The sequence below is a fragment of the Lepidochelys olivacea genome, assembly GCF_965140295.1.
Source record: "Lepidochelys olivacea isolate rLepOli2 genome assembly, chromosome: 6".
In the NCBI taxonomy this organism is placed as follows: domain Eukaryota; kingdom Metazoa; phylum Chordata; order Testudines; family Cheloniidae; genus Lepidochelys; species Lepidochelys olivacea.
Genome location: NC_140416.1, coordinates 63,669,800 through 63,689,461, shown reverse-complemented (window position 1 = coordinate 63,689,461; position 19,662 = coordinate 63,669,800). Strand labels below are relative to the sequence as shown.

Sequence of the window (19,662 nt, the reverse complement as noted above, 5' to 3'; positions counted from 1 at the left end):
GATGGAGGGACAGGTCCAAGTGCAGCTGTGTGCTAGGAATAAGTTGAACAGCCACTGAACTCCTGCTGTTACTGAACTTAACTATCAGCCTCCTGATTCCTTCAACCAATCATTTGCGGGGAGGGATAGCTCAGTGGTTTGAGCATTGGCCTGCTAAACCCAGGGTTGTGTGTTCAATCCTTGAGGGGGCCATTTAGGGATTTGGGGCAAAAATTGGGGATTGGTCCTGCTTTGAGCAGGGGGTTGGACTAGATGACCTCCTGAGGTCCCTTCCAATCCTGATATTCTATGATTCTATGATCAGGTGGCACAGCCAGACAGCTTCTATCAGGGCCAGATGTGCTCTACCAGGTTGCCAAGAGATTGGCTATGCTGCAGGCTAGGCCCATGACATTACTCCCACCTCAAGGGAGCCTCATCGGAGCCATGGGACCAGGTTTTAGAGTGTATTTCTGATGGAAGGCAGGTACGAGTTCTGGAGCATGGATGTTTTGCTACCAGCTCCCATGATTGCTCTTCTGGTCCATAGCCTTCCCAGTCCACCTGATAATAGCATTTGGCTTGAATTCACTTAAAGTCCAGTATTTCCCTAACCTTGTACTCCTCTTGGTCCTGGACATTTACAGGGAGAGAGTGAGGAAGCACAGTGGTCAGGAAAGGGATTTTCTACATAATGTTTCAGACAGCACACATAGAAAACTCGGTGGACCTTCAAGAATTCTGGGAACTGGAGACTAAATGCTACAGGGCTAATTTGTTCCATGATCTTAAATGGGCCTAGGTCCTGGTGGTCCAATTTGGCTGAAGGATGTTCGCATCTTCTACTGACACGGTTGGTGTGGCTTGGCATTTGTTGGCTGGCATGATGTTTGTAACTCTCCTTGGCAGCTTCTAGGTGTTTGGTAAGCTCTTAAAGGTGGGCAACTAGATCTGCTGCGGCAGGGACTTTGGAATCTGTAGGTGCAGCTGACTGGAGGTAAGGATGGAAATCATAATTTCCATAGTACATTTTAAGTTGGGTAGATGCATGGGTGGAGTTGTTGTATGCAAACGATGCATATGGCAGAAGGACAACCCAGTCATCTTGATGATAATTAAGAAAGCAGTGGAGGTATTGTTCGAGGATCTGGTTCATTTGTTCTGTTTGCCCATTGGTCCGTGGTTGACAGGATGAGGAGGTAAGTGGTTCCATTCTTAAGAGATTGCAGAGTTTGTGCCAAAACCAGGAAGTGAATTGTAAATCTCAATCTGAGACTATTCTGGTCAGGAGACCATAGAGCTGAAAAATCTGATCTAGGAAAATATAGGTAATTTCCAGGGAGGCTGTGATGGAGCAAATGGAAATAAAGTATGCCATCTTAATGAGGAGATGAACAGTGATGAGGATAACCATGCAACTCTGGAAATGAGGTAGCTCCACGATGAAATCCAAGGATACCAATGACCAGGGTCAAGATGGGGTAGGCAAAGACTATGGAAGAATGAGTGGTTTGGCATGTGGGCACTGGATTCAACAGCAGAGACCATATGAACTAATATACCTCTTAATATCAGTAATCAACCATGGCCAATAGAAATTCCGTAACTTGGTCTTGAGTTTTGAAGTGGCCGAAGTGGCCAGCAACTGGTGTATCATGATACAACTTTAACATCTTGAGACTGAGCTGATCCTCTAGGATGTACAAGGCACCTTCTACAATAAAGCAGACCATCCTTCAAATGAAATACTGAGCTAGGCAGATTATTAGAATAATCTAGGGTCTGACAGATTTTAGTAGCTTGGAGGTCTTGGGGAAACAGGCACCAGAGGAGGGACATCAGGTCCCTGTTTGTTGACCCTCGAATAAAATTTGAAGGGCATAAAATAGTAGCCAAGGGAGCTGTATCTGACTCAGCATATTCATCCTTGTAGGACAAGGTGTCTGCCTTCCCATTTCCTGATCCAATATGGTAGAGAAATTGATAGAGATGATGAAATTGAATCTGGCAAAAAACAGTGACCAGTGGATCTGTCACTGGTTATGGTTCTGAGCTGTTTGGAGATATTCCAGATTCTTGTGATTGCTAAGGACCTGAACCAGGAAATGAGCTCTCTCTAGAAGGTGCCTCCATTCTTCAAATGCTGTCTTTATCGCAAGTAATTTCTTGTCCCAAACATCATAATTCTTCTCAGTCGGGTTAGTTTTCATGAATAAAAGGCATAGGGGTGAAGTTCGTTATGAGACACAGTATGTTGTGACAGAACGGTTCCAATGAGTTCATTAATAAGTGGCAAAGGGTTTTGGACTGTCACTTTGTTCAGAGCTCAGTAGTCAACACAGGGTAGTAAGAAGCCATCATTAGGTTGCCAGAAGACAGGCTCTGCTACAGGCTAGGTTCCTGACACCACTACTGCAAATGGGAGAGAATGTTAGATTCCACTTAGAAATTAGTTGGTCACCCAGCATGGTAATAGCTGTACCAATCACAAGAAGGTCATGTGTCACAATCACTCTTAAAGGTGTAAGCCCTATCAGTGGAACAGAAGACATCTAAACAAAACCAGGGAGGGACCATGGTATGCTCTGTCTTGAGGACATCCAGAATGCTGCCCACTGTGCTTATGTACTGAGAAGAACACAAGTCCACCAGTCAGTGATAACAAAAGCAATAGGAGCATCAACTTTTCCTGTCTTCTCCTCCTCTCATTTTGACTGTTGTAGGTCTGTCCTTAATGGCCAATGGAGCTGCACCCATATACACCAGCAGAAAATATGGCCAAAATGTGTCTGCTAATCTCTTCATTTGTACTTAGACATTGAAACATTCCCCTACTCTTAGACGGCTTGATGTCCATCTGCTAATCCAGTATCGCCTTAGTTTTCAAGTTCCTTCAGAGTCATTAAATGAATCTTTAATTTCATATTTCTAATCTCCAGCCTGTTTCCTAGGCACTTGAAATACTAGATTTCTATCTCTCTAACCCCTTGTCTTTCTACATTGGGCTGCACTCACCATTTGGAAGAGCTCCCCTGCCTCTCTGCACCTGACTCCTTGATCCTTTCCATACCCCATCTCTAAACTCATCTTTTTTCCATGATCTAGGACTTCTAACCTACTCATTAAAAAAACTCCTCTCCCTGATTCTTTGAATCTCCCTGAATTCATTCATTCTCTCTGACTGTTGGATTCCTTTTCACTTCATGTTTTACTACACCATACAGATGCTAACTGTATGAGATGTACTGTAATCTACATTTAACTTGTATGAGCATACATAGGCTGTAAGCAGCTATGAAACATTCTGTAACAAGTTTATACAAATGACACTTAAACATAAATTCCACTGCATTAGCAGAGAGAGAGAGAGAGAGAGCACGTACATGAGGGGATTGTTCCATAAGTACTAATAATTATCCTTCACAACATGCTTACTGTTTTAGCCAGAAGTATGAAACATACACCTTCCCAGACCAATGACTTGGCATCAACTATTACATCCTGTACACTTGCTCTATGGCTAGGCACTTTGGTTTGGGCTGGTATTTGACAGGCACCATCATTGCATTGGCAGACACTTGATAGGTGATGCTGCCAGTGGCACATTTTTACTTCTCTTTGTCCATACAACTATCTTTGCAATATTCATTAAGTGGAAGAGAAGTACATAAGAACTGCCATACCAGTTAGGACCAATGGTCTGTTTAGGCCAGTATCCTACCTCCTTACAGTGGCTAATGAATTAGAGAAAGTTTTGAAACACCCAAATAAACCTAAACCATACAAAACTGTCCCCTGGCTAGAATTCCTTTTCCACCACGACTGGTGACCATTTTATGGCCTGAAGCATGAAGACTGATACTCCTGGTCATTTACAAAAAAATCCTAGCTATTGTACCTGCAAGTGCTCTTTTTGTTCATATAAATGTCAAGTAGGAATGAAATGTGGAGCCCCTAGTGCTCAATATTGTCACTTGTTTTCATGCTGGTTTTCTCACGGTGGCAGCCTTCTGGAATGTTACAATTTTAGAAAAGTTTGGCTTCTGATCTGAACTTTATAGCTTAAGCTCAGCTCTGGTAGTCACACATATACATCCTACGAAAGATGGAAATCATGGTTTTAATCTCAGAATTGGCACTGGACTAACTACCAGTTGGACTTCAGGCAACGGAAATATTCAAGAAGCTGAAGCATGCTATGAGGGAACCATCATCTGTTTCTCCTTTTATTAAATGTGGGAAATATTATGTGCTACCAGCAACAAGACAGGAATGGACCCAATGGCTTTCGCTGTAATATAAAAACATCAATGTTTTCCCTCCATGTATTCATTAAAATATATTTTTCTTCTACTCATGGCCCTGATGGATCATCCCAGCTTATGAAAACTAAGCTTCTGCCTGTCTGATTATTAAATCATTTCCAAAGCAGATGGGAAACTACAGCGGTTTAAACAACTAGGCTGAGACTGCATGACTAAAAATAGCACTGGTAGGCTACTTTTAATTAGTAAGATGATCACACATGTCAGAGGAGAGAAATGTAGATTATATGGATTTTTGTGTGTGTGTGTGTGTGCGCTTAAAATTAAGTTATAACCCTTAATACCGGGTGCTATTTATAATATGATATATGATGTCTGATTTTTATGATGTCATTTATCTATACTTGTGAGCAGAAAAAGGATAACTCAGCTTTGGTTATGTCACTCCTTGCCATACACTGAAGAAAACTGTATTAAGTTAAACCTGCCACTTGCACAGTGCCATCTTTGTTAAAATGAGGTGGATTAGAAGGCACATTGAAGCAAGAGGCTGTCAGATCTGCAAAGTCCTGCCCACCTTGACTGTGACTGCCCCCTAGATTTACTCCACAAGAATCTTCCCAAGGCCCCTTTGAAAGGTTTAAAAGATTATAGGTTTTGAATTATGCTTTCAAAGAATGACCATCAAATATGTGGCCCAATGGGCCGGGTGAATCTTGATGGATGTGTAAGTAGGGTCTGAATGAGCTCTCCCCTGATACCTAGTGTTGAGCTGGGGGAAAAGACTTCAGGAACAGACTGTGTTTCGATAGACATGCCTACTCTGCCTAAGTGCGCAGCATGGTGGAGCTGCTTTGCCAAAATGATCACTTTTGGCCGGTGTTGGGTTACAGATCACTTCAGTATGGCGTGCAGTGGTAATGAAATGTTAACCTTAGAGTATGAAAAAAGGATAGCAGAACTGTACTTAGCCTGCCCTGAATGAGGAATTCCCCCTAAACTGAATCTCACTCACTAAGTAGGGGTTAGGGATACCAAATCCCAGTGAAGGAGAGAGTGTGGATACAGGTGTTCTGACATAGGGGTGTGGGCTCTGCCTAAGGAGCCCTGGACAACATTTGACTCTCCCCTTTGTACTGTTTAAAGACAGCTGATTGGACTCCATCGAGAGTCCTTTTTTTGTTCAGTGACCACTAGCGCTGAAATCAGTAATAACCAGGTGCTGAGCCTTACCCAGGTGTGGAATAGTGTTGCAGTGAAAGTCACTGCACAGCCTGCACTAGCAGTGAGGTTCCCCACTACCCTCTGAAATCACTGAGACTGGGTTTAGTGGTGGAACCTCAGACCATCATGTTGCAGCAGAGAGACAGAGGTAGCAGAGTGCGGTGGCAGTGGGATGGTGGCAGAGTGAATGGCAACCACTGTGAGCCAGTTGCAGCCGCAGTGCAGTAGCTGAGGCATTGCTTGGTGCTTCCCCGCTTCCCCTAGATGGGCGGTGAACTCATATGAATGTACCTCTGAACTGTGGGTCTTCACTGACCATGGACAGCAACTGTGAGTGGGGCGCAGTGGAGGGAGAGAGGAGTGATATGTTAAAGGAACATTTGTTGTTGGACTTTCATGCTGAAAGGTGAGAAACTGAGGCAAAGGACACAGCCCAGCATGCTCTGGGGTGTTTGCTATCTCATGGTCATTTGCTTTCAAATTGTGGTAGTGGTGTTTTCCCAAATTAATGCTGGATTCCTTTTCCCCATTTATTAAAAGTTTTCCTTGCTCTACACAGAGTCAGTGCTTGTGACAGGGGAAGTATTGCCTCTTAGAAGCACCCAAAGGTGGTGTTTAATTTTTCCGGATTACCAGGTGTGGCTTGAGCCAGTTCTGTTTTGTATTGCTAAGAGGAATCCCTAGATATTGAACCTGGCTCTTGTTGCTGCCGACTCCACCTGGCAGAAGTGTTGCAGTTGCTTACATCAGACCTGTATATCTGTCCATATATTTTTTTAAGGACTCACCCTACATTAGAAGAGAACTTTGCATTTGCTCCACTTACAGAACTCTCGTGTAAAATCAGTGACAATTCTGTGCAGAGAACAGCTGTGAGATCTGCTCCACAGTATATACATGGACCATACATGGACCACCAATGTTGCACAGGTGGCTGTGACATTTGGTACTAAGACTGTACTGCTGTTCCCCCTGGCTGTGGTACAGCTGGGGTAAAGCCAGAGCTTGAAGGAAGAGTGCATGGGTGTGAATAGACAGCAGTGTTGATGATGCAGGGGCTGCCACAATGTACAGTGACAATGTCATTGCCCATGTGTTACTTCCTGACTGCTTGGAGGAGGCCTGAGGCTCAGAAGCAGAAAAGAAAATAACAATGAAAATATGAGCTTCAAATATTTCATTAGAGAAGTTGAGGAGTCTGAGGATATCTGGCATGTTGTGAGTTATCAGGTCAAGTGAGCCGGGACATGAAATATAATGCCCTGATTCTGCAGGTAGAACTCCCTTTGGTGGCAATGTGGAGCTCCACTGGGGAGCAATTGCAGAATATACCCTTTGTTACATAAGGGTCGTGGAGTAATGAGTACCCTCCCCGTGTAGTTGTGCAAAGATATCAATCATTGCTTCAGGAACATTTGTAAGTAAAACATGAAACATTTGTTTTTCTGACAATTCTGAAAGCTGCTGAAGGGCAAAATGTTGCCATTTCTGTTGGGTTTAATGTGAAAATGGTGGTATCTGGCTTCTGGGGAAACTTGGCACATTTTACAGTAAGAAAAGATTTTACACTAAGAAAAGATTTTACGCAATTTCATCTGTGAACCTCCTTCTGAGTCAAAACTATCCCAAGAGAAGTCCTGGCTTTATGGATTTGTAGAAATTAAGGTTCAGGATGAAAAGAATCATCTTAATAAGGTCTTGCTCTTCCTTACTACTCACTTGTCATCCCTGAAGGCTCCAAGTTTCGGTCTGGCTAGTAGGGTGCCATGGCGTCTTTTCTGATAGTAGTCTACCTGGTCTGGAGTTAAACTACATCATCCAGGATAGCAAGAACCTCAGAACATGACACTATATTTAAGAGCTTAGGGACTGAGCCCACAAAGCATTTCACCCACCTGAGAAGGCATTTTGGAAGCAACAAAAGCTTGTATTTCATTTTTACCTAAAACATGAGACAAAAACTGCAAAATATTTTGTGGTTTGAAGAAACCGTATAACAAAATAAATGTTTGTCCTTTTCTCCAGTACTGGGAATCTCTCTTTTCACACCTCTATATTCATCAAACAAGTGTGAGGAGCCACAGGTCCTGAACCCGGGCCCATGGGCTGCTGCCACATTCACAACTCCACCCAACAGCCTGCCAGGGACTGGCATATTGGGAGCCCTAGCACCTTACATTCCACTGAAAGTACCACCCATGCCACAGGGCCCTGGTTGGAGGATCTCTGGAGCCACTGTTTGGACCGGGTACACTATTTAACCCAGAAGGGGATACAAGACGCTGTCTGTGCAACAAAGTGGATCCTGGCTTGCTGTTGCTACTCCCAGCCTTGATGCTGGTTCCTGACTTCATCCCTGCCTTTTTCCTGGTTCCTGCTTTTCTTCCCTTGGCTTGACTCCCTGACTCTAATTCAGCTCTGGCCTCTGACTCTGGTCCTGACCTTCGGCTCTGATTCCTGGCTTTGACTCTGGATTCCATCCTCTGGTTCTGATCCTTGCTCCCATTGCCCAACTCCTGCTCTGACCACTGTGTCAGACCACCCACTTCCCAGCCCCTGACAACAAGGAACTATGACATATAATAAGTCACAACAGAGAAATATTGAGGGTCCAATTTTCACTTACACTAAGGCTCGTTTTATGGTTTTCTGGCAACATAAAGAGACTTAAATGGTGTGGATACAGCCCCCAGGGAGGTCCTGCTCAGCTGATGTAGTACCTAGGTTCAGAGGTCCTCCTCAGCTGATGTAGTACCAACAAAAAGGCTTGGTGCTGTCTGTGCTCTCAACACACAGTAAAGAAGGCAGATTGTGGACATGTTAGAACATAGGTGGGCTGCACTCGCTTATGTCTACTCTCAGTTTCCCAGGGCACTTAAGTGGCCTGGGGAAGCAGACCATAAATTAGAATAGCTCCAATTTACATCATAGGCCTTGTCAGTGCTTTCCTGGGTCCTGAATACAGTGAGCACAAAGATGGCTTAAAACTATCATCTCTCCCCCGCCCCCTCAGCCCTGTCTCTAGTGCACAAACAGTGTAACTGAAAATCAGGCCAAAAGAGTTTTGATCACATGACGATAGGCATAAGGGGGAAAAATTAGTAGTCTGTAATGTTATCAGAAATCCAGTTTCCTGTGTTGTTTAAAACAGCTTATTGATCTCATAAGATTTTAAACAAGAACAATTATTTTGTTTAAAGTGACAATGACAGGTTAAAAATCATATGGGTCAGATTTTCAGGTGATGTAAATTGGCTTGGATCCATAGAAATTAAAGTACAGCTAAACCAATTTATACCAGCTATAAAATGCAAGGACATCATTTACAGTTTACTGCAATACCTAAACTATAGATCAATCTATGATGATTGCCTTGACTATATTTTATACCATAACCCTAGTACTTCGAGATGAGATTTTCATACTAATCTTGAAATCAAAATCCTAAATACCATATTCTGCTCTCAGAACCATATTATGCTACTGTAAAACCAGTTACTCCACAAAAGTCACTGACTTACTCTCAGTATATATGAGCATAACTGGGAGCAGAATCTGGCTCCAAGTGGAAAAATATCTATACTATATTTCTTTTTGTTTTCTTCTCTCTCGCTTTCTGACAATTTTAGAATACACACACACACACACACACACACAGAGATTGGCTGAGTAATATTTTGTATATGATTGTGTTGTAAACATGGGGTTTTTTATGTCTCCCATATGCATTAACTATATTAAAGCACTACAGAGGAAACCTGCCAGTAGAGATAACACACATCTTTGGAGTCTGCAGACATATCAGATGTCACAACTGAGTTTCGCTTGTGTAGTTAGCATGACAGCATCAGAAAGAACCCCTTGATGCCTACACATTGTATTATAGCTCACACTTACCTGAGTAGTTTCCCCTTTTCTATCTGTGTATCCAAATATTTTATCTTTATATATATGGTGCATGCGTATGTATTATATAAAAATATCCATACATGTATGTACACACACAAATACAAGCATATGTACTGTATCTACATGTAGTAGAAGTCCTTCATTACACAGGTGTTTGAAAATGTAATAAAGATCATGTTCTTCTCACAAAATCTTGTACTGAACAGTAGCTTCTTACAGATTCAACCGCATTCTGACGATCATCTTCATCATCATACATCACCTTCTCACAACACCACCAACAAATCTGGGCTACCAAGGAAGTTGTTGCAGTTGATACATAAAAGGTGCAATATGGGTATATGTGTGTTTATATATATGTTATCATTAACCATGCATAGAAATCAATATGGATACAATACAAATGACGCTATTATAACCATGCTGTCCTACTACAATGTGCAAGGTAAGCCATAACAAATATTGTAGTGTGAAAATAGCAAAACCACAACCTGCCTTTTAACGCTAACCAAAATTGGCCTATTGATGTGGTGATTTTTATCCAGCTTGCACATTATGGAATTCTGCTCCCCTCCCCCCAACAACCCTTTCTTAAGAGCTACAGTTTTGATGAGCGACTGAATTAAAAGAAAAGCTGCAAAAAGGCTAGCTGCCAAAAAATTAAAAAAGAACTAAAAAGTTAAGCACCAACACCCCACAACTAAAAGTAAAATGCCGAGGAAAGAAAAAAAAATAAGGAACTTACCACACTGCGAGTGAACTTTTCTAGAGAAGTTCTACGACCTTGCTCATTCTCTCGCTTTAAGGGGAAAAAAAGTGGGGAGAAAAAAATACAGAAAAAAAACCTTCAGCTTAAATGCAGTTTTTCAAAACAGCAGCAAAACATAAGGAAGCAAAAAAATAAACAAAATAAATTAAAAATTGGATTTTTTTTTTTTTTGCAAACAGCAAACCCTTAAAGAATGAGAGCCACCAGCTGCCTTGGAGAACGACACTTTTTCTTCTCTTCTGTTAAAAATGTGCTCCATAGCTGAGTCAAAGCTACAAAACAGGGTCTGTGTAGTGTTGTTATTGATTTCTTGTTGAACTTTCCTTCTGTAGCTGTTTGTGCGGAGACCTCTGATTCTGGTTAACATCTGCCAAACAGTTGATTGGAGGCTCCTAGCCAGATTTTAGAAAGATGGAAGAACCATGTCAACTTTATAATGTTCTGGGGAGTGAATGCAGTGCTGGAGAAAAATAGCACTGGAATTACAGCCTGAACTCCTCTGTTTATTGAGAGGGTAGAAGCAGATTTTCACCGCACTACATCACTCAATGTGCCTCACCTCTTCTCAGGAGAAGCCACCTAGGTATGAGGCAGCATATGTACACTGTGTACGGCTGTGGAAAGATGAGGTCATGTTTTTGGCCTGGGTTTTGGTTTACACAGAGCTTAGGGATATTCATATGCTACAAGTCATAAAACTTCATTGTAATAAGACTGAAACACATACACCTCACCACATGAGGAACATGGCTCATCTCAGGACTGAACAGTATTTCATTTGGCACAAGAGAGATTCTTTTGGCCACTAATGAGGAAAGAAATTGATGAGTTATTGGCATGTTTGTCAGTATGTTGAATGGAAAAGACCTAATAATTAGAAAAAAATCACCAGCCCTTGGCAGAGCACAACAGCCACCACCCTTCTCCATTGTTTGGCTGCATTTAGACATTAGTAAAAGGAAGTAGAGAACACATCATTTCACTATATTTACACAGATCTCTCCAACAGCCAATAAATCCAGCAGAACATTTGACAATAAAGTACTCAGAGACTTTGTCCTTCAATCTGAATTTTCTGAAAAGATCCATGAGCATAAGGAATTTGAGAATCAACTCTTAAAGAGACTTGGGGAGTACGGTGAGATACAAAGCATCCATACCACCACACCTGACCATCTTCAAGGAACCCAGCTGAAACAGTCTGCAGAACTTTCTCAGTAATGATACACTGTCTGAGGAACAATACATTCAGAAGGACTGTCTGTACCACATAGTGCATGATTATAATTGTTCCAAACATAAATGGGTGTTCTCCATTTTATTGCTGTATGGTCCCATCGCCAAGATTTCCTATAGATAGGTTTGACTGTGTACAGAATAAAGTGGGAAATAGTCATGCCAAAAGTGACAGCTTGAGGATATGTCTGTATCAAATTGTGAAACCCATTTTGTTTCAGAAGCTCTGCTTTGTACTGTAACCTCCTTCTTGGAGTGTGACCTTCATGCTGTGTTATAACCTCCAGGGTAGATTAAAGCACCCATTTTGTGGCAGGGACTTGACAGCTAGTGGAAAATTCTAAAAAGCTGAGACTGAGCAAACAAGGGCCACCAATGTTGGATAACTTCCCTACTGGAACAATAGATTTTCTATCAGTAGGACCATTGACTTTGAATGACTGTCTACTCAGAAACTGATGGGGCCAGGGAGCGGGCTGGAGACTAGAACTTCTCCAGAAAACACAGAGGTGAAGAGGGGTGCTTCTCTAAGCATGAGGCCAGACCACTGCCACAGGCAAGTAAGAAGACAAGAAGGGATACCTAGCTTAAGGATGCTGCCCAAACCCAGGACTCACAGGAAGGGTGAGATCAGGCCTGGGGGGGCTGTGTTCGGGACTGTTTGCCATTCCCCAAAGATCCATAATTCCCTAGTGTGATTTTTAAGAACAAAGTGTATGGTTAACAAATTCCTTCATTACGCCTGCATTCCTGGCTCATCTGTCCCTGAAGGGGTTAGCTGAGAAACAAGAGCTCTCACAGCCAGGTGGATCCTGGGGGAATATGTCTAAGCAATTGGACATATTCCACTGCCCAAGAATAGTATCAAACACCCAGGGTCCATCCAGAAGTGTGCCCGAGAGACCAAGGGTTAGGGACAGTGATGAGTCATCACCCAGATGCAGGGGGCTTAGAAGCATATGGGTTCCAGCAGTGGGATCCATTAACAACTGACTGGTGTCCATCCAGAGAGGAGGACTGAACCAACTATGCAGACTGATGAAGAGAACAGCTGAAGAGGGCCGACAAGTTGTTATGGAAAACAGGAGAAATTCAGTAGTGTGATTGCAGACAGAAAGCTCTGAGCAGTGCTTGCACCCTGGAGACAGAGTCCTGGAAAGGAACTTATGTGAATGTGGCGAGCCAGGGAAAAGATGATGATATTGGGAGGATACAATTTATACTGGAGAAGAGGGAAGAAGAGAGGGCCATGTATATGAGATAAAACCCCTAAGAGAAACAGATACAAGTAAAGTACTTCTTTAGAATCTTCTGCCTGTGATTACCTACCAGCTGTGACTTCAGCTGGAATATCAACCCAAAATGACAAAGAAGGAGTACAGAAACAACAAAGAGAAGACACAGAGAATCCAAAAGGAAGGCAGGTGAACTGGTGAAGGCACCTGTAACTGGATATATGCCAAGCCTTTACAAGATTATACTGCCAATTCATTACCTCTACCACCAAAGAGCAGCACTTTAACGCCTAGAAGATCAGACTGAACGAGCTATCAGTGATGAGTCCTCAGAGACAGCAGGGCCAATGGAAATGGACATTGAAAGAAAACAACATCCCTTGTCTGCATGAGACAACCACGGAACATTCTCCTGAGTAACTATTTAAAAGAGCCAAGATGCCACCATAAGGCATCCAACACAAATGCTAGAGATTCTAGGATGATGAAATTGTATAACTGATCTATAAAATAGTGTTATTTAAAAAATATATTAGTTTACTGTGATTTTTAATTCTAAGGACAGCATTTCAGTAGGGAGAGAAGAGGAACAATGAGGCCATGCTTTCAATACTAGTGTTCATTGTGCAGGTTATACTGATATTCATATTCAAGAACCATGTATAAAACAATGTTAAATTGAGGGTTTTGGCCAAATATAAGTTAAAATGGCAGGTGTAATTCCAAACTGGACCACTGGGGAAGCTGTTCATTGTGGCTTCTATATGGCACACCAGCAGCACCTCTCTGCGCAGTACAAGAGTTGGTGGGGGCAGGAAAGCTGACGTGGAAAGTAAATAAAGGAATGATAGGTAAGGGGTGGGGAAGATGAACAGACTCTTCCTTCTGATTGGGTAAACTCTTGGAGAGTCAGAGAAACTCACCCCGCCCAAAGGGGTCCAGGGTAAATCAAGATTGGGACGAGCAGAAAGAAGACTCCTGCTCCAGGAAGTTAAGAAGTTATCGTAAGTGATGGTCCTAGTCTTATTGTAATAAATGTCTGCTTCTCAAGCAAACTCTTCATGCCTGTGAATTACTCCCAACCCTTCTACCTATCCAAAGAGCAACACCTTCCAGGATGCCCAGCTAGTGCCAGTTGTGCTGGTGATCTTTGTGAGTTGGACTTCTGTTGAACCTGTCATAATTTGGTCACTGTGTGACAGCCACTATCTTCACCAACTCTGGGGACTGAACCAGGGACATCGAGAGCTGAAAGCACAGATCTTTACTAGTGGAGCTAAAGAACCAGACTCCATAGCTGGGGGCCATAACAGATCTATACCCTGTGTGGATTGGGCACTGTGGGGGTTGTTTAACATTCACACCACAGTGTGTGAGTGGAGGGAAGAGAGGAAAGTACAAGTAGCCTCCAGACTCACTCATATGTGGCCAGTGTAAGATTAAGTCACAATTGCAGTCCCTGTGCACGGGGAAGGGCAGAAACTCCTTCTTCCATGCACTCACAGGGAAGCATGTCTCCCCAGGGGAGGCACATGGGAGAGGTAGGGAGAAAGTGAGGCATGGAGCTGCCCTTTGACACAGATCAGGCCAAGTGCACCACTGCATCAATCTAAAGGACAACGTAGACTGTGCAGTACCTTTGTGCACTGGGCCTCTCAGAAGCACTGTCCCTTTTTGACAGTGGTGTAGCTAGGAGTGGAAATTTGGGTGGGCCCCGACTTTCAGGTGGAGGCAGAGGTGAAAATAAGCCAGTACGGTCCGGTACGGCATACAGGCGAGAGCAAGTACCCCACAGCGGCCGGAGCCCCAGACCCTTTAAAGTGCTGCCGGAGCCCCTGAGGTAGTAGTGTCTGGGCTCCAGTGGTGCTACAAAGGTCCTGCGGCTCTGGCTGCTGTGGGGAGCCCCGGGCCCTTTAAAACACCGCCCAAGCCCTGCTGCCGGAGCCCTGGGGTAGCGGTGGCAGGGCTCTGACGGTGATTTAAATGGCCAGGGTCTCCAGCTGCTTTGGGAAGCCTCGGGCTCTTTAAAGCACCCCCCCGAGTCCCGCTGCCGAAGCCCTGGGGTAGCGGCGGGGGGCCTTTAAATCACCCCTGAGCCCTGGGGCTCCCAGCTGCAGAGGCAGCTGGGAGCTCCAGGGGTGATTTAAAGGCCCCAGGGGTCCCAGCCACAGCCAGAGCCCTGGAGCCTTTAAATCTTGATTAAAGGGCTTGGGTATTTAAAGGCCCCGCCTCTTCCGGTTGAGGCCACGCTCCCCCAGAGCAGGACTCCAGAGTACTGGTAAGTCCTTTAAGTTCCTTTCACCCCTGGGGGGACAGGCAATGACAGACCGTGCCAGCTCAGCTTCTCCCCCGACACCACGCCCCCTTCCTAGCCTTGGTGCCCCCAGACACAGGCCTTCACCTGCCGAGCTGGGCACGCGCATGGGGCAACTCAGAAAATGGCAAGGCAGAGCTGCCGGAGTGTAGATTTCTGAAGGGCGGGCGCATAGCTCCGCCCTAGATTTCAGGTGCCCATGTGATGCTCTACACCCCTACTCAGATTTGGGTGGGCCTAGATGCTGAGTGGGTGGGCTCCAGCCCACTCAGGCCCACCCATGGCTACATCCCTGCTTCTTGACCTCCCACTGAAGTGATGCAGCTTTGCCTCATCCCCAGCAATACCCAGTGCTTTAACGGCACAATTTTGACAATGAAATGTAATGTCTAGGCCAGTGGTTTTCAAACTTTTTAGGCTGCGTACCCCTTTCCAAATAAAGTAGTCTACCACGTACCCCCATCTGAGATAGGGTCATATATACCTATGAAAACAGAAAAAAGAGAGTCTGTAAAAGGGATAGCACAATGCAATACGATGCACAAGCCCTGGAGAGTGTTGTCCCCGATACAATTATTCTAGCAAACATAGGCATAGTTTAACTTCTGTATTCGGGGAGGCGTATGGATCCCAGTCAGCAGCTGCTGCTCTCCGGCCACCAAGCTTTAAAGGTGGCGTTGCCGCCACCAGCAGCAGCACAGAACGTCAGAGCCGGCTGGTTGGAAAGTGGCGGCTGCTGGCCGGGCTGTTCCTGTTGTTGGCAGCACGGGAGGGCTCTGTTTTTAATCCTGCTCCTGTACTGCCCCTCAGTACCCCCACTCCTACCTGCTCCCGCATTGTTTCTTGAATCTTTATCCCACCCCCAGCGCCTGTGGGGCCCCAGTCCTGCTGCAGGGCTCTACGATGAAGGCAGCACAACCACCAGCAGCCGCGCAGAAGTAAGGGTGGCGATGGGGGCTGACGGGGCGGCCCATCCCCTTTGCATGACGATGCATGGAGGGTTAGGGTTTTCTAATCCCTTTGGGTGGGGAAAAGGAGATGCAGGGGCTGCTCAGCCCCTTGTGGAGGTGCATGAGGACTCCATTCCCTCCGCACGGATGAGTTGGGAGGGTTGGGGGTTCCCATCCCATTGCTTGGGGGTGCAGGAAAAGTGGGTGGGTGCTAGTGGAGAGACATCCTGAGAACAACATGTCCAGCCATTGCTAGGACAATTTTAGAGCCCTGACGTGGGACTGGGATCCCACAGATGCCGTAGGGCCCACTGTCTTAATAGCAGAAGCATGGTAAAAATTCAGGAAACAACGTGGGAGTGAGTGGGAGTGGAAGTGGGTATTGCGGGATGGGATGGGAGCAGGATTAAAAAAACCAGTCCTCCTGCACTGCATACAACATGAACGCCCATGGCCAGCAGCTGCTGCTGGCCAGCTGTCCAGATCTGAACTTCTGCACTGCTGCATCGCTGCTGCTGCTCACCACCAGGAGAGCTAGAAACGTGGCTGTTTTTGATAGGTTAGACTCTGGAGCTCCTTTTGGTAGCAAAGGTTCAATTCTCCGGCAAATTCTGCAACTGAAGAATCAGGAATGTCTGGAACACTATTGTAGGGAAACTGGAGTGGGTGGTGTAAATGGACCACAAGGGTTCAGTTTGGGGCACTGAAATTTTGTATCAACTGACAAGCTGTAGCATATAAGTTTTATTCTAATACTGAAAGGGTTCACTGGGAACTACCATCTGAAAATTTAGCCCTGCTAAGGTCCTATATTGAAACCTGCCTTGCAAACACTCCCAGCTCCAACATATGACACACTTACGGTGAACTGTATTAACGCAATAGCCCTGAGTTTAAATCTAACTGTCTACGGTATCTACAGAACACCAGTCACCAGAGTATCAAGTTGTTGATCAAAGCGTTACATTTTTCTATTAAAATAAAAAGCACTCAAACCTGGCTGCAAGCCAAGCAGCTGACATGCACAGTTTCAGCAGGAGCGCACATTTGTGCTGGCTGTATTGCTCTCCAGCATTTCCTGCCTGCTTGTCTACAAAATGTGTGACTGGCTATGTGTTATTGAGGTAACCGCTTGCCTGCCTCGGTCCAGCTCAAACCAAAGGTGCTTGAGGCTGCCTTGCAAAGTGGAGGAAGGAAACTGAAAAATAAAGTAGTAAGAATTCAGAAAAATAAAGAGTAAGGATCTCTGTATGTTGTTTGAATATGTCAGGTAAAGCATAGGAAGTGCACCAAAATGTGTTGAAGTATGACAACGATGCTCGTACAAACACACAAGCTTGTTCAAGCAGTCCTCAAACGTGGAAAAAGAAAACTTACCCTCATCAACAGTAAACAGACATAGCTACTGTACAAGCTAACAGTAGGATACAGATTTTTTAAAATTTTAAAAAGCTTTTATTAAAAACAGCTGAGCCCAATTAGGTGTAGAAAAAATCCAGAATATGATGGGCCGTATCACTAACCATTTACTGCAGCTCTCTCTGTCTTTTTTCTATTGGTTAATTATTTATCAAACTGTTCCGATTTTAGTTCTTTTGAGTAAAGAGTCTGTTAGTACAGGGCAGTGTAGACATTAGAAAACCAACTACAAATGATTAACAACATGATTAGTAGGAAATCTCTTAGCATTCTTATGGCACTCAAGTAAAGCTCTATCGCTAAGAGTGAAGTCAGTCACACTTCCTCTGAAGGGATTGAGAAGGGGATGGAAAGGTGCTGAAGTTAGTTTGGCAGACGCGATAAGGAGACAGAGAAGGTGAGAGAGCATGAGACTGGTTTTCAAAGAAAACTTGTTTGCAATGGAGACTCCTCCCATGAATGCTAATATGACTTTTGAGTTCTCTTCTCTTTCTGATATGTATACTGAGGTCCCAGTTGTGCTCGTGGTGGAACCAATGGAAGTTTTGCCATTGACTGAAGGAGAGCATGAACAAGTTCTAAGAGCTCAGTATTCTACACTGTAGGTCCACCATTCATATTGGAACCCGTTACTAATTTCTCCTCAAGGCTTTTGTGTTTCAGAAGCATGAGATTCATGTATTTCAAAAGGAACAATATTTTACTAGGCATAATTATAAGCAAGGCTTGAAAAATTCCCTTGATACTCACTCACCTGTGGACTAAAAGTCAGGTTATCAATTACCCTGCACCTCACGTAGTCATTGATACCAGCGCAGAATGAGTGGAAAACATTGCTAGATCAGAGGGGTGGCAATTTACACCTACTTTGCACGCACTAGCACAGGGCAATATGGAATATGGCCCGATGTGTTCTTGTTACGGGAGAAAAACAACTGCCCTACCCTCCTAAACCAAGCACATTTTATTTACATTGGTGCATCAGCTCTCCCTCCCCAGTAAACTGATGATAGATCCCACTCCCACCTATTTGCAGAGCTCCTCCACTGTTCTACCCCTCCTGGGGCTCAGATAGCTCTCAGCCCCTCATCTGCAGCTGGGCCCTCTCCAACCCTCCCCTCTCCTCCTCTTAGAAGACGGTGGCTCAAAGGCCCCCCTGCCCCTCCTTTTTGGTGAGAATGGCTCTTGCTGCTTGCTGTTCATTTTACACAAACGTTCCACTGTCAGAAGAACGTCAGTGCATCAGCCACTGTCCTTACTGCCCCATCTCCTGAACGAGACTAGCAGTCTCAGGGCCCCTCCACTCCCTCCCTCCTATTTATCTAGGTTCTTAGAATGACCCCTCCTGTTGAAGGAGCACCAGGGCTTGAGCTGCTCTGCTTTTTTCCTTCTCCTCAGAGCAGGAGCCAATGAATATCTAGCCCTCCTCAGCCAACACACCCTGTCAAAATCACTATTTGCCCTCGGTGAGTGGCTGAGGAGGTTTTTCAAGGCCTAAATGTAACAGGCATTTCTTCTCTTGCATAAAGCTCACTGTCATCCAAGGACATGGCCATTTTTTGGCTCCTGAGGGGAAGGGATGGTGGTTATTGCCCACTATAAAATGTGATAATGTATGTATCAATAGAAATATGGGCAAACTGATGTTTGGTCTTGCACAGCACAGGTGTGGCATGTTGTGCGTATGCACAAGAAGTAAAACGCAATGGGTAGGCGAAGGAGTGCAGCAGAACCCAATCCTGCATCTGTGAGACAGCTGCTGACAGCAACTTAATGAGTCCTACTTAGAAGCAGGAGTGAGGCCCACAGACAAACACATAGCTAAGTTGCTCATCTGCATGCTTACTAGGCTAAAGGCCTTTTCTCCTCAGATACATGGATGCACTGCCCACATCCTTCCCCTTTTTCACCCTGCCCTTTTCAGAGTAAGGAGGCAGGCAGGCATGCAAGGGTGACCTACTTCTGTGCAATGCAGAGACCTACATCTAGCTCTTAACCTTCCTTGTTCCTACATGTAGCCTCCAAACAAACCCCTGCTGGAGCCAAGTCTTGCACTCCAAGTAGTATACCATGGATTTGCAGGCTCTAGGCCATCATATTGTGGTACATATAACAATGACAACGGTAGGAAAGAAGAAAAACTCCATCATGAATGAATAAGGAACTCCTAGCCTATACATGGCCCATGTCCACCATCTGTATATCCATGAGTCTGTGTAAAGTATATTCATTTTCCCCTCTCCTCCTCATAACTCTGCCAATGTATTTGAATCCTGGCCCACAAGCCCCTCTTGCTCATTCCACTTCCAGACCCTGGATCAGAAACTCTCACATGTGCAGTTATTTTGTGATGTGGAAAAAT

The 19,662-nt window shown here is 44.6% G+C and overlaps 1 protein-coding gene across 2 annotated transcripts in view; it reads right to left on the bottom strand.

Moving 5' to 3' along the window:
* Positions 1–19,662, bottom strand: part of RGS6 (regulator of G protein signaling 6) — a 505,053-nt gene that overhangs the window by 19,457 nt on the left and 465,934 nt on the right. Inside the window, exon 17 of one of the 2 annotated variants that reach the window (XM_084632586.1) lies at positions 10,123–10,176. The exons of the other annotated variant lie outside the window; for it this stretch is intronic. Coding sequence (XP_084488712.1) covers positions 10,123–10,176 — 54 coding nt within the window. The remainder of the gene's footprint in view (positions 1–10,122; positions 10,177–19,662) is intronic. 2 annotated transcript variants of the gene reach the window in all.